We start from the raw sequence: 12,201 nt of genomic DNA, 5'->3' as shown, positions 1-12,201 counted from the left end.
TAAATGAACACATTGCTTTATACTCAAACTGATATTTAATCTGAATTATTTGAATAAATAAAACCCATCTAACATCCGTCCGTTATCTTCATCACCTAAAGAGAGCAGGGTCGTGGGAAGCTGGAGCCAATCCAAGCTCACAGTGAGTGAGACGCAGGCTACATCCTGGACAGGTGTCAGTCTGGAGCAGGGTCATTATATACACACCTACGTCACACTCACACCTAAAGCCAATTTAGAGTGTCCAATTTACCTAACTTACATGTTTCATTACATAAGCACCTGCAGAGAACCCGTGCGGGCGCAAAGAAGACCAGCAAACGCCACACAGAAAGACAATAACAAGCCCTGTTCAGACACATTGGCCTATATATTCCTTTCAAAACAAAAGTTGCAAGGGTAATTCACAAAAATTAAGAAAAAAAACATGAAATACAGAAAAAATAAACATTAATAAGGAGCAGAGTAAATGTAAAGTCAAGGGCATCACTTATTTAATAGAACATGATAATTAATAGAGGACTAATAGGAGACAATTAAAATATATCTGTATAAATATTTCAAACTCTTAATAAAACAATTTTCATCATTCCATGAATTGCTGTTTACACACAGAACAGGTCCCTTATTTATCTTTTCTATTTGATGACTGAAAATGGGATATTCTGCCTTTGTCACAAGGGTCTGCCCCTTCACACACACACACACACACACACACACACACACACACACACACACACACATACACACACACGCACAGTTGTACAACATAGACATTCATTTTGTGATATCATATGTTAAGCGTCTGAACATTTTCAAGGCTGTGGTTTAGTGTAACCTCTAGTCTTAATCCTTTGGGGGCAAAAAAACCACAATACCAACCAAATAATATGGTGCAACTGTTATAAAGTAGCACACATGAGCAGAATAAACATTCATCAAAATGTGGTACGGTCAGGTCTGATTTTCAAATCCTGCAGCATGTGAGCGGAGGTGTGATTTTTCAACAGCCTTGAGTGTGTTTTCACTCATGGAATGGGAGGGTAAAAAGCTGCATCAGCCAGGAAATATACAGCATCTGTCTGCGGTCAGGGGAAGGGATGTTTGCACGACTCACTGAAGTTTTGACCTGCATCAGACATATCAGGGCTGACTGTTACCATGCTGACGTCCCTCTAGCTGATAAGGAATGTCACTCACAGTAAAAAATAGTTCACACCAAGGTGAGATTTTCCTTCTTCCAACACCAGCCTTCTCGCTGGGGAATGTCCAAAACATCAGACATGGATGTGATGTTAGCACAGGGTGTGTGTGTGTGTGTACTTGTGCACTAAGACCAAAGACTTCAGAGCAGCCATGAAGGACTGTGTCACCTCCCAAACAAGGCCATTCACGTCATTAGGTGACGTCAAGGTGGTGAGTCACTCAGTTCACATTTGAAGCCAAAGAGGACACAAGTCACAAAACTGTTGGCTCAGTCTGCTTTCTCACCAAATACCATAGGTGTTAATGAACTTGATGAGGCACTACCTTTTCATGGCACACATACTGCTTGATACTTTAAAATATGCAGACACACACATGATTTTCAGGTGAACCGAGTCTCTGCGAAGTCTGTAGAGACGATGAGGGCTGCTGCACCACAGCACAGATTTAATCTGCATTTAACAACACTCTGTGTGTGTCACATTTTTGCTTACAGCCTAATGCATTAAAGCCGAGCACTTAACCAGGCCTGAGCCAAGCCACAGGAGATGTTAATTGCTCCATGGATTTTCCAGAGAGACGTGACATTCGACTTAGAGCTCAATTGTTCTGCTTTCATCTGCAGGTTTCTGGAAGCAGGATGTGGACTGTGTACAAGATGACTTCAGAGCATTACAGGATGTTCAGACCTGGTGGAATACTTACAGGTGCAGCTTCCCACTGGTGTCAACCAAACATCACAAACGATGGTGGAATGATGACATGATTCTGCCAGTGATGCAGGGCATTAACAAAAGTAGTGACCACGAACCTCAGTCATGTCTTAAATATGTGTTGTGGTCTTAGCCAGACTGAAACTATGTGCATTCATTCAAACTGACAAATCATACAGGTTGATTGACAGAAAACAGCCAAACTGAACGTGCAACCAACTTTTCACCTGAACTGTGGCTCCAGCAAACCAAATAAAAGATGTCGAGGCAAGTAATAAATATTTGAAAATCCTGACCCATCCCTGAAAATATTTTTTCCAAAGGAAATTTGAATAGCCAGTCTCACACTCATCCCTGACTGTCCCACACTGAGTATGTTGTTCTCCCTTCAAAATATGTCACTGTTCCTTTTAGTAGGATCTCTGCTGAGAAGGAAAAAAAAAAAAAAGCAAAAATCAAAAGAGTTGCTTTCATATTTTTGTTGAATATAATGTGGGTTGGTAATGCAACTGAGGTAAATTTGTTTCTGCGGCGTGAGCTGTAATGGGTTCTGCCCTGCGGTACACCTCCTAATACCATGGTGAAGTGGTAATGTGGTGGCTGCTACCAAGCTCCAAGGAAGAAGACGTCACAGTTGTGGACACACTGATTTGATGAGTGATCACTTGGAGGTGATGTGTGCAGGGATTAAGTGATAATTATTAGATGGAGAAAAATAATAGAGGACCATAAGGGTCCAGTTTCAATTTCTTGTAGGAACATGCAAGGATCTTCATGTTTCCCTGCTACATTATTTTACACCACTTTGTTTTTGTGGGGCTATTATCATTTCTTACAGGCAGAAAAGAGGCTTTGGATACTTATATTATTTGAAAGAATTCAAACCCCCATCACAAGGGAGTGATTCAATGCATATTCTATTTGGAGCATTTATCAGACAGAATGTGCAGCTTTAAAAAAACAGAAAAAAAAACTTGTGTTCTGTGCCACAAGCCTGAGGCCAATTGATGCATGGAAGCTACAACAGCAGATCAATCAATTTAAATCAATTTCCAACTAATGCAATATTGACCTGGTCATGTAAGCAACACACGTCTAGACAGCAACATGCAGGAGATCACAGTGCTGTGATCTTCCTCACAACTCCAGTAAGGATCAAAATAGTTAATAAACAAGTTTTTTTACACAGGAGCAATGGTGTTATTTGTCTTGGAATATATCTGAGTGTGTGAGAGTTAAAGTTTTCTTCCACTCAAAAACTATGACAACAGTTCTTAAAATAAGGTCTGTAAAATTATGGACTACTGGGTGAAACGCTCTGTAATATGGCCTGCAACTCTAATGCCAGTCGGTCAGAGTATAACCACTGTCAAAGAGGAATTTGCAGCCTAGGTCTATGCATAAAATCAAGATATTTCACAGTAAACAGCTTTGTGTGTGTGTGTGTGTGTGTGTGTGTGTGTGTGTGTATATATATATATATATATATACACACACACACACACACACACACACACACACACACACACAAAGCTGTTTACAGTGAAATATCTTGATATATGTATATATATATCTTGATATATATATATATATATATATGTATATATATATATATATATATATATATATATACACACACACACACACACACACACACACACACACAGTTCGAATTCTTTAGAACAATTCTTTACCATTCTATGTTCTGGCAACGTTTGACATTTTGAGTCAGAGTTATTTACTTCTTCGCTAGAATTTTGTGAGGTATTTTAACACTTTGGAAATATTTCAAGACAGTATATTATCTCTAAGACCACTGAGCACTTGCAAGAAGGATTTCCAATGTGTGTCAGTCCAACATACTGCAAGACATATATCATTGCTTGCAAATGTTTTGAAATTTTTTAATGCTATTTAATTTAATGCTTGTAAATGCAAATAAGGCCATCATTTTTTGGCAACTACAGTGAGTTCTGTACATTAGATCAGGGCTTGTTGCGCTCCCATATGTAAGTGCTACATTATACATTTCTTCCACTGACCTCAAGCACTATCGTCACTGAGTGTGCAGATCAGCTTACATGGATTCGTTTTTTTCCTACCTGGACACTATTTCTGTGGTCAAATCAAGAGTTCCAGCAACTACAAACACACAAGTACGATTATTTAGAGGTTCATGGTGAACAATGCTTTCAGCTTCAATTAGAAAATATCTAAATTATAGACATAATGAGAATGGAAACCCTCAGAAACATTAGTAAAGCTGTTTTGGCAGTCTGAGCTGCAATGTGCTCCGTCCTGCGGTATGCCTCCTAATACCACGCTGAAGGGGTGATGTGGTCGTTGTAACCAAACTCCAAGAGGACGTCACACTGACTTAAGAGTGATCTGGTCCAGGTGATGTGTTTTGAGGGATGATGCAACAATTATCTGTTTAATTAGTGGATAACTACTGTGGCCACAAGGCACAAACCCACTGAGGACAAATGTAAATAGAGAAAACACCAGCAAATCAAGAAAACAACAACAGACGACACTCCAAAGGTGTTGGAAGTAGAAGTAGAGGCCTTACTCAGCCTTACTCTACAGGAGGCATTCTTTTATACCCTAGCACCATTGAAAAGTCCCTTTATGAATCCACTGTGATGGCACACAATAATCTGCACACTTGAAAACAAATAAAATTTGATTTTAATTTGGAATTAATGTGTTATGCTTTATCTATTGCAAAAAATCCAATTTGGAAACCATCCATTTTACAGTAGATAATACTTGTAATATCTGGGGGAAAAAAGCTGGCATTTCCAAAAACAAACACATGACCATGCTGCAACAACCCAAAACACTTCTATTAGGAAAAGAATAGCAAAGCCTCTCTTTTCTCCCAAAAAACACAACTGTTTCACTGTGGTAAATAAGCCACATATGCCACTGTGTTAGACATCGCCCAACTCTACTGTATTCCTTACTATGACAGTCACACCCCAACAACCTGTATGTTGTATACAGTGGAGATAGTGGATCACCATTCAAAGTTCTGCAGATGTCTGGGACAGAACTCCTCTCCCATGGTGCCGTCATGGTGCAGCGCTGGATTTAGCAGTCAGATTTCGCAAATTAGCAAGTATATCACAAATATTGCAGGGTTTGGTTTTAATCTATATTAACTAAAATATTCAAAGCAGTGATATTGCAAACCTTTGCTAAGTCTGCAGACGTGTCTTGAATTCTAGTGATCACATTATCCTAGAGGGACAGAAAATATTTAGGCTGAAGCCAAAGGTCTGACTTCATACGCTAATGGAGGATAATTACCTGGACGCTGCAACAGCCTGGTTACATTAAAACTCTGGATCACTCATTGGGTCTGTGTTCATTGCAAGATAAGGATCCTAAGCCTCTGATACTTTCTCCTGCTGTTAAGTAACATAAGCTTCAATTTTCAACTTAGCTGACTTGTGTAGAACTTCATTGATGGGTCTTTACATGATGCACTAAAATGTAATTTTCTTCTGAAATAAATACAAAAACACACACATCCTCACCAGCCCCTCCTAGCCAGACTTAGTCAGACGTAATAATTTTCTAAGTCATGCAAGTAGGTGAAGTGGAGCTCAGATCTGAGGATGAAACTACTTCAAATACACTTTCCAAGGACTTTCAGGGCATCTGTGAATTTAATCGACATCCACCTGTGTGATTATGTGTGATATCAAAACATCTAGGGTGGCTTTTAGAGAGAGAGACAGAGAGAGAGAGAGAGACAGAGAGAGAGAGAGAGAGAGAGAGAACCCTGACTGTTCGTGAGGAAAAAGAGAGCAGGCCTCCCCCTGTAGTTTTTCTGAGAAGAAAATCCAGTTTGAGAACAATATGGCACTTGTAGAAATGGACGAGTGGGCTAGGAACTGAGTTGGAGGTCAGACTCCATGTGTAAACAGCACAATGTTTCTCTGTCTCCTTCTGCCGCCTCGCACCACCACAACACTGAAGTCAACCAGCGTTCGAGAAAACTCTCAATATTTGCCGAGTTCCTGCTACAGGAGAAATATGTGAAGATGTGCACCCAAAGTCAACCAGCATTCCTGAATGCAGCATTTGAAGCATGGAAAGTCAAGTGGCTGTAAAGGTGTTACACACTCACAAAACCACACACGTACACACACACACAAACACACATCAACACCTACTGTCCACATGGAGGATAAAACCAACTTCCATGTCAAATTTAGCTAATGTAGTTAATTGGAGGTCATGAGATACAGTAGAGGCGGCATGGTGGTGCAGTGGGTAGCACTGTCACCTCACAGCAAGAAGGTTCCACGGGATCTTTCTGCGTGGAGCCTGCATGTTCTCCCTGTGTCTGCGTGGGTTCTCTCCATGCACTTCAACTTCCTCCCACATTCCAAAGGCACGCAAATGGGACTAAGTTAATTGATACTCTAAACTGACTGTAGGTGCGACTGAGTGTGAATGGTTGTCTGTCTCTACGTGTTGGCCCTGCGATGGACTGGTGACCTGTCCAGGGTGAACCCCACATCTCGAAGGCTGCTGGAATAGGCTCCACCCACCGTGACCCTTAACAGGGTAAGCGGAAGAAAATGGATGGATGGATGGATGGAGACAGAGTAGAATTGGTCAAATATGTAAAATAATTACACTGAGGTAACTAGTAAAAGCTAGTAGCTTCAAATCACTTGAACTTAAGGAACGAGTTAAAGCTCATGGCCTCAATATTTTTTTCATTTTCTGTATGTAAACTAAAAACATCTCACAATGACCACCCCAGGGTGCTATATTTTTAATGTGTGTCGCTTTAAACATTCTACAGAACTGAAAGGCATGTAAATTTGGCCCAAAATATATGTTATATACTGACCCAAATCAAAATGGAGAAGGAGAGTGTGAGAATAATTTAATAATTCTGGATTAATCCTTGAACATACATAAGGAAGGTTGCAGAAAACATACAATTTTGAACATATTGCAGCAATGTTGCAGATAATGACTTCATTTTTAAAAGATATTGTTTGTTCTTGTTAAAAAAAATATATAATTTCTGAATCCAGTACTGCCCAGTTGTACATTTTTGCATATTATTAATGCTAGTTTGAGTTTAAATTTTTTAGGTTAAGAAAGAAGCATCTAAAAATTTTCAGAAATTTCTTGGCATTTCTCCTGATAACTAAGCAGGGAGATCATGATATTATAATTATTATTTCAGTATTATACACAATAATCTTCATCGGATTTTTTGCCTAATCAGGCAGCACTAGACAAAATCTTCCTCTTGGAAAGGAAGAGAATTTACGTCCTTAAATGAACTCCTTAAAAACTACCGTATGTCTTTGATGAGTGTGGTTTGTAAATAGGAAGGGCCCGCCCTGTAACAGCATACTGTCAAGCACTACTGTCTGTGGTGGGTTACACCCAAACCCCTCATGGGAGAAACAGAACACAGACGGGGCTCAGTGAGAAAACACCAAGATGCTCAAATGTGAAGTTCTCATGACGCGATTATTCTCAGCCTTTACCATCTGTGGGGTGAGAGCTAAGGGCTGCGAGGGCACAACGCTTGTGATGATCAGTGTTAATCCCAGCATCGGCTTCAAAATCAGAAGTGTGGAGAGGATTCATTAGGATTCCCTCTCCATCAACCACACAGACTCCCACAGCAAGTCTGCATATACATCCAACTGCTTGTTTGCAGGGAGGCACTCAGGGAGATGACACAGATGGCTTGCTAGGAAATGTTTTCAAGGGCCTGGTCCAGCCAACACAGCCAGTGCAAATGTGGATCTTACAGTTAGGTAACCAAGCTTACCAGGCATGTAGCAGCACTATCACTGACCTGTAAAGGCAAATACTGAAGTGGGAAAATGATGGCCTTCATTTTGAACTTATAATATTACCAACGGCCACCAACAGAAGGAAACCACTGCTCATAAAACTCAGCTTGAATTTGTAGAATGAGCTGTTAACAACCACGTATGTTCCCTGTCCATGAAGTCTACAAGAAAACTTTGAGTCGTTTAGGCAACATGATTGTAACACGTCTTCTTCCAGCAAGTTTTTACAGTGGCTAAATGTTAGTGTAGAGGCTTGGGACAAATAGTTTGTGTTCATTTGAGTTAAAAAAAGGCTTTAAATTCAATTTATAATGCAACGAGCAGATAGATTACCTGCAGAGTGCAAATAAGGGATTTGATGGCAGGAGACAGGTTTCTCCCATAGCACGTCCAAAGTGTGCTTTTAGAATATGCTGAGACTCTGTCAATGCTTGGTATTCGCCTGACGCCACTGACACCCCGTTGCTATATGTTACTCATTTGAATAAAGTTCTTTCAGAAAAAGACAGAAAATGAAGGATAAACTGATACTGTGACTACGATCCAAGCTGTCGTTTATCTCGTGAGGAAATTTTGAGTTTGAATGATTACATTTATAAAAACCTCTGGCAGACAAGGGGGGGGTAAATTAAGATGCAGAGGAGTTTTTTTAGGAAAACAATTTCATACCATTTACAAAAATGCTGCTATAGCTAGACCTCAAAATAAAGCAACAACAGTGAAGGCTGCTGTTGCTGGACTTCAAAATAAAGCGACAACAGTGAAGGGGCTCAGGACAGTTTGAACAAAAGAATAAACAAACAGTGCACGTATCTACAGTACTTGACCTAAAGCGTTGAACATATTGCCTGAATAAGATGACATTTGCAAATGACAAGAACAGTCGAGCTTGATAGGCTCTACAGGCTGTGTTTAACATAGAGGCAGGTAAAAGGACTCTTCTGTGACTGTCTTCCTGTTTCAGAGCAGCACAGAAAAGGACAGCTCAGAGCTGCCGACGGATTCACCAACAAGAATCAAAGAGACACAAAGATTGCACGCATAACTGCTGCAGTCGAGGTGATATCAAGCAATGCACACACATATAACAGCTCCAGACAAGTGAAAGAGTTGTGGTTTCTCACGTCAAAGTCAGAGAGCTTCACTTGGGCACCAACTTAACTTTTGAGTGTAAAAATGTAGGTCATAAACATCACTTCCTCTTTTCATACAGTGAAATCCAAGTATGTGCTATCAGAAGTGCATTGTCAAAGCTATGAAGAACACTTGAAAAGGATTTGAATCTCTCAGTACTTACTCAATTGACTTAATAAGCTATTCATATGCATCTTGTGGAGGCTGGAACAAACCAGAAGCCGAAACTGGGGAGGAACCACATACATGCAACAGCAAATGAGCGAACACACACCACACAGGACGTTCCACAACATGCAAGCATGACTGAAAACTAGCATGACAACTGACTGGCAGACACAAATATACTGACAATTGCCAGTCATCTGAATGACAGATGAGAGTCATGTTGTTTGGACAAGAGGACACTGCGCATTGAGACAGCTGTAGGAGTAGAAATGATGACAGTCATATTACATAAAACACTCCCCCTGTGGTTTCTCAAAATGACATTTATGTCTTAAAAAAATTAAGACATATTAAGTTTTATCTCCCTTACTGTAAACTGTAGCGCAACAAAATAAGATAAAGACACCACTGTTAGCACTGTTACAGTGGATCCCAACCTTGTAAACTGAACAGAATTGCGAGGAATCAACGAAATATACAAAAAAGGTTTAAAAAATCGAAAAAATAGTACCAAAAAAAAAAAGTGACACCAATAGGCTAGATGAACCCACTAGAGAGCTCAGGGAACAAGATAAACTTTCCCCAAAACAAAATAATATATATTTTTGCGCATAATCTATTAATTGCCAGTATTTCAGAATTTCCGAGCTGGAATGCTTCCCTGCCCTGCATACCTTAACCGTCAATTAATTCTATGCAAATTTACTGCATTACTAGGCTGTGACAGCAGAATGCAGAAAAGGCCCCTCGTGTATATTTGGCTTGAAGCTCACGGAGACTGATGGCCCGCAATGTCTGTATACAAACACTTCTTTCTGTCTTGTATGATCTATGTCTTCTTTACCCTGCTTTATTCTGAAATACACAAAGAACTTCAGCCAAAATAAAGGTATGACCTTACTGGTTTGGTGCTGGTTTACTGGAGCTCTGATTTAACCTCAAATCAAAGTGAATATAAATCATCAAGCACATGGCTTTATAAGACAGACATGGGTTATACTGTGCGATGCCCTTGAGGGTTTATACACCTACAATTTTGTGCTTTTGCTCTATCCCTTGTCAGCTGTCAGTCAACCTTAGCTTCTCATTTTATCCATCCATCCATCCATTTTCTATACTGCTTATCCAACTGACATTGGGTGTGAGGCAGGGTTCACTCTGGTTGGGTCGCCAGTCTGTCGCAGGGGCATCAGAAGCAAGTAGGGCTTCAGTATCTTGCTCAAGGATACTTTGACATGGTCACCAGGGGAAGTGAGGATCGAACCAGCGACCCTTCGGTTGCTAGACAGCCACTCTACCTCTGAACCATAACGTCACCAGCTTCTGTTTTTTTTAAGTTGTGAAATGCGGTTGAATAAAATGAGAATTCATCTAAATTTCACTGTATTTAAGTGTGATATTAGAAATTAGTATGTTGTTATGATAAATTATTGACTATGGCAAAATTTGATCAGGTATGTCAACTTTCATTTGAGGTCAACAAATAATAAACATAGTTTTACAAATGACTTTGTTTAAAATAAGGTAATCAGGGTGTGGTGAATAAAAGCTCCCAATGAATCAGGCTAAGGTCACAGAACAGCTCAGCACTGAGAGATGAAGTTAAATTCCTGCCCCCCCCTCCCCATCTGAGGGCTCATATACTCAAGAGTTTTCTAGTATCCCCCTCCAATTAACACAAGTTTAAATCTATTTAATTGTCCTCGAGTGTGCGCATTGTTAAACACTGCAAAATCTCTTCAGTTGTATCGTGTTCGTTTGTGTAGCTATTGTATAAGGTTTTTTTTATATACATGTTGTTGTTGTTGACTTTGGTTATCCTTGTGTTGACACCCACAAAATGCTTTGCTTGACCCCCCCCCCCCCCCCCAAGTGACAGTCACCAACAATAATACCATAAATAAACTTAGAAATGTTTTTAAAAAAAAGTCTGGTTGAAAAAAATAAATAAAACAGGAAGCTCTAAAAAAAAACTAAAAAGTTCCTTTCACTTTAAACAGCTATGAAACCCTCACATTTATTACGAAAGCCTATTTCGGTCGCGAGCCGCATGTTGGGAACCACTGCACAGTAATGCCTATTGTAGTCAATCGAAAGTTAGTGGCTGTACTGTGCTCTCTGAACATGAATATTTCTTCGATAATTACACATCTTGCAGTTATATTCCTCCATAAACTTTATGTTAGCTCTTATACATGTAGCCAAAAAGACAACAAATATTTTACTTACATATATTCACTCCCGGTTGCGGTAAAAAATATAAAAAATGAAAATAAAAATAAATAAAGTTTATGAAGTCGACGAAGTTTGCTGCATCATAATATGGTAGGTTTTTTCTATCCGTGCAGGAAGTACCGGTCGGTGCGTCTCTCCCGCAGCCTTCAGCGGTGTTTGGGTTTCCTGCTCTCGTTGGCTTCACCACCGTGCCTAGCTGCGGTGAAAGCAGCCTCGCTAATGCAAATGCATGTTTCATGGGTTGTCTTAGGAACCAGCCTCAGCAGCACGTCGGTGGATGAAACTCCACCCACGAGGAGAGGAGAGGAGAGGAGAGGAGGAGGGTGAAGCTGAGCAGCAGACACCAGTCACGCTGTTGAGAATTTCACATGCAATAGTTGACAACAGACCTTTCGTGCTTTTTATTTATGTCCAAATAAAACTATTTCTGACCGCCTCCACATATTGTGTGCTATAGTGACCATAGAGAATGAATGTCAGACTCTTCTACAAGCTACATGTGCTGATCAGAGGTATCTAGATGGAGTACAGCACAGAGGTGGGGGTGTTGGAACAATGAAGAGCTCTGGCCCAAATCATCAACTCCCACTCAGCCAGTGTGGGAAATGAATAGACTCGAACACGAGGCACACGAATAATAGACAAATAGACACTCAATGGAGAATGAAAAAGAGCTTTACATAATGAAACAACATGAGGGAAATAATAATTAAAGCTGTTGAACTGAAGGTTTATGGTACTTTAGATATTAGTCTTTTATACCATTCCTTTTATTTCTTACTTGTTTTACATTCTATACAAACATTTTGAGAACTGAGCGATTCTTGATTGTGCAGATGTAAGTCACATGTAAATCTAATGCTAACTGAAGCTGACATATAATTTCTTCATCACAGTAT

The 12,201-nt window shown here is 39.9% G+C and overlaps 1 protein-coding gene across 3 annotated transcripts in view; it reads right to left on the bottom strand.

The window, feature by feature from the left end:
- LOC147260492 (dual specificity testis-specific protein kinase 1) overlaps positions 1-11,539 on the bottom strand; it is a 37,531-nt gene extending 25,992 nt beyond the window's left edge. Inside the window, exons 1-2 of one of the 3 annotated variants that reach the window (XM_086205452.1) lie at positions 11,297-11,432; positions 9,063-9,126 (exon numbers count right to left, since the gene is read on the bottom strand). In XM_086205452.1, the coding sequence (XP_086061578.1) occupies positions 9,063-9,093 (31 nt within the window). In that variant the 5' untranslated portion in view covers positions 9,094-9,126; positions 11,297-11,432. Of the gene's footprint in view, positions 1-9,062; positions 9,127-11,296 lie in introns of all 3 variants that reach the window. The other 2 variants (XM_086205451.1, XM_086205450.1) reach the window with 2 other exon arrangements.
- Between the last annotated feature and the right edge of the window lie 662 nt (positions 11,540-12,201).

Source organism: Aulostomus chinensis, chromosome 6, assembly GCF_037954235.1.
Source record: "Aulostomus chinensis isolate RoL2024-O1b breed Wild chromosome 6, RoL_Achi_v1.0, whole genome shotgun sequence".
Classification (NCBI taxonomy): Eukaryota; Metazoa; Chordata; class Actinopteri; order Syngnathiformes; family Aulostomidae; genus Aulostomus; species Aulostomus chinensis.
Note: the sequence above shows the minus strand (reverse complement) of the source record. Positions and strands in the feature narration are given on the sequence as shown.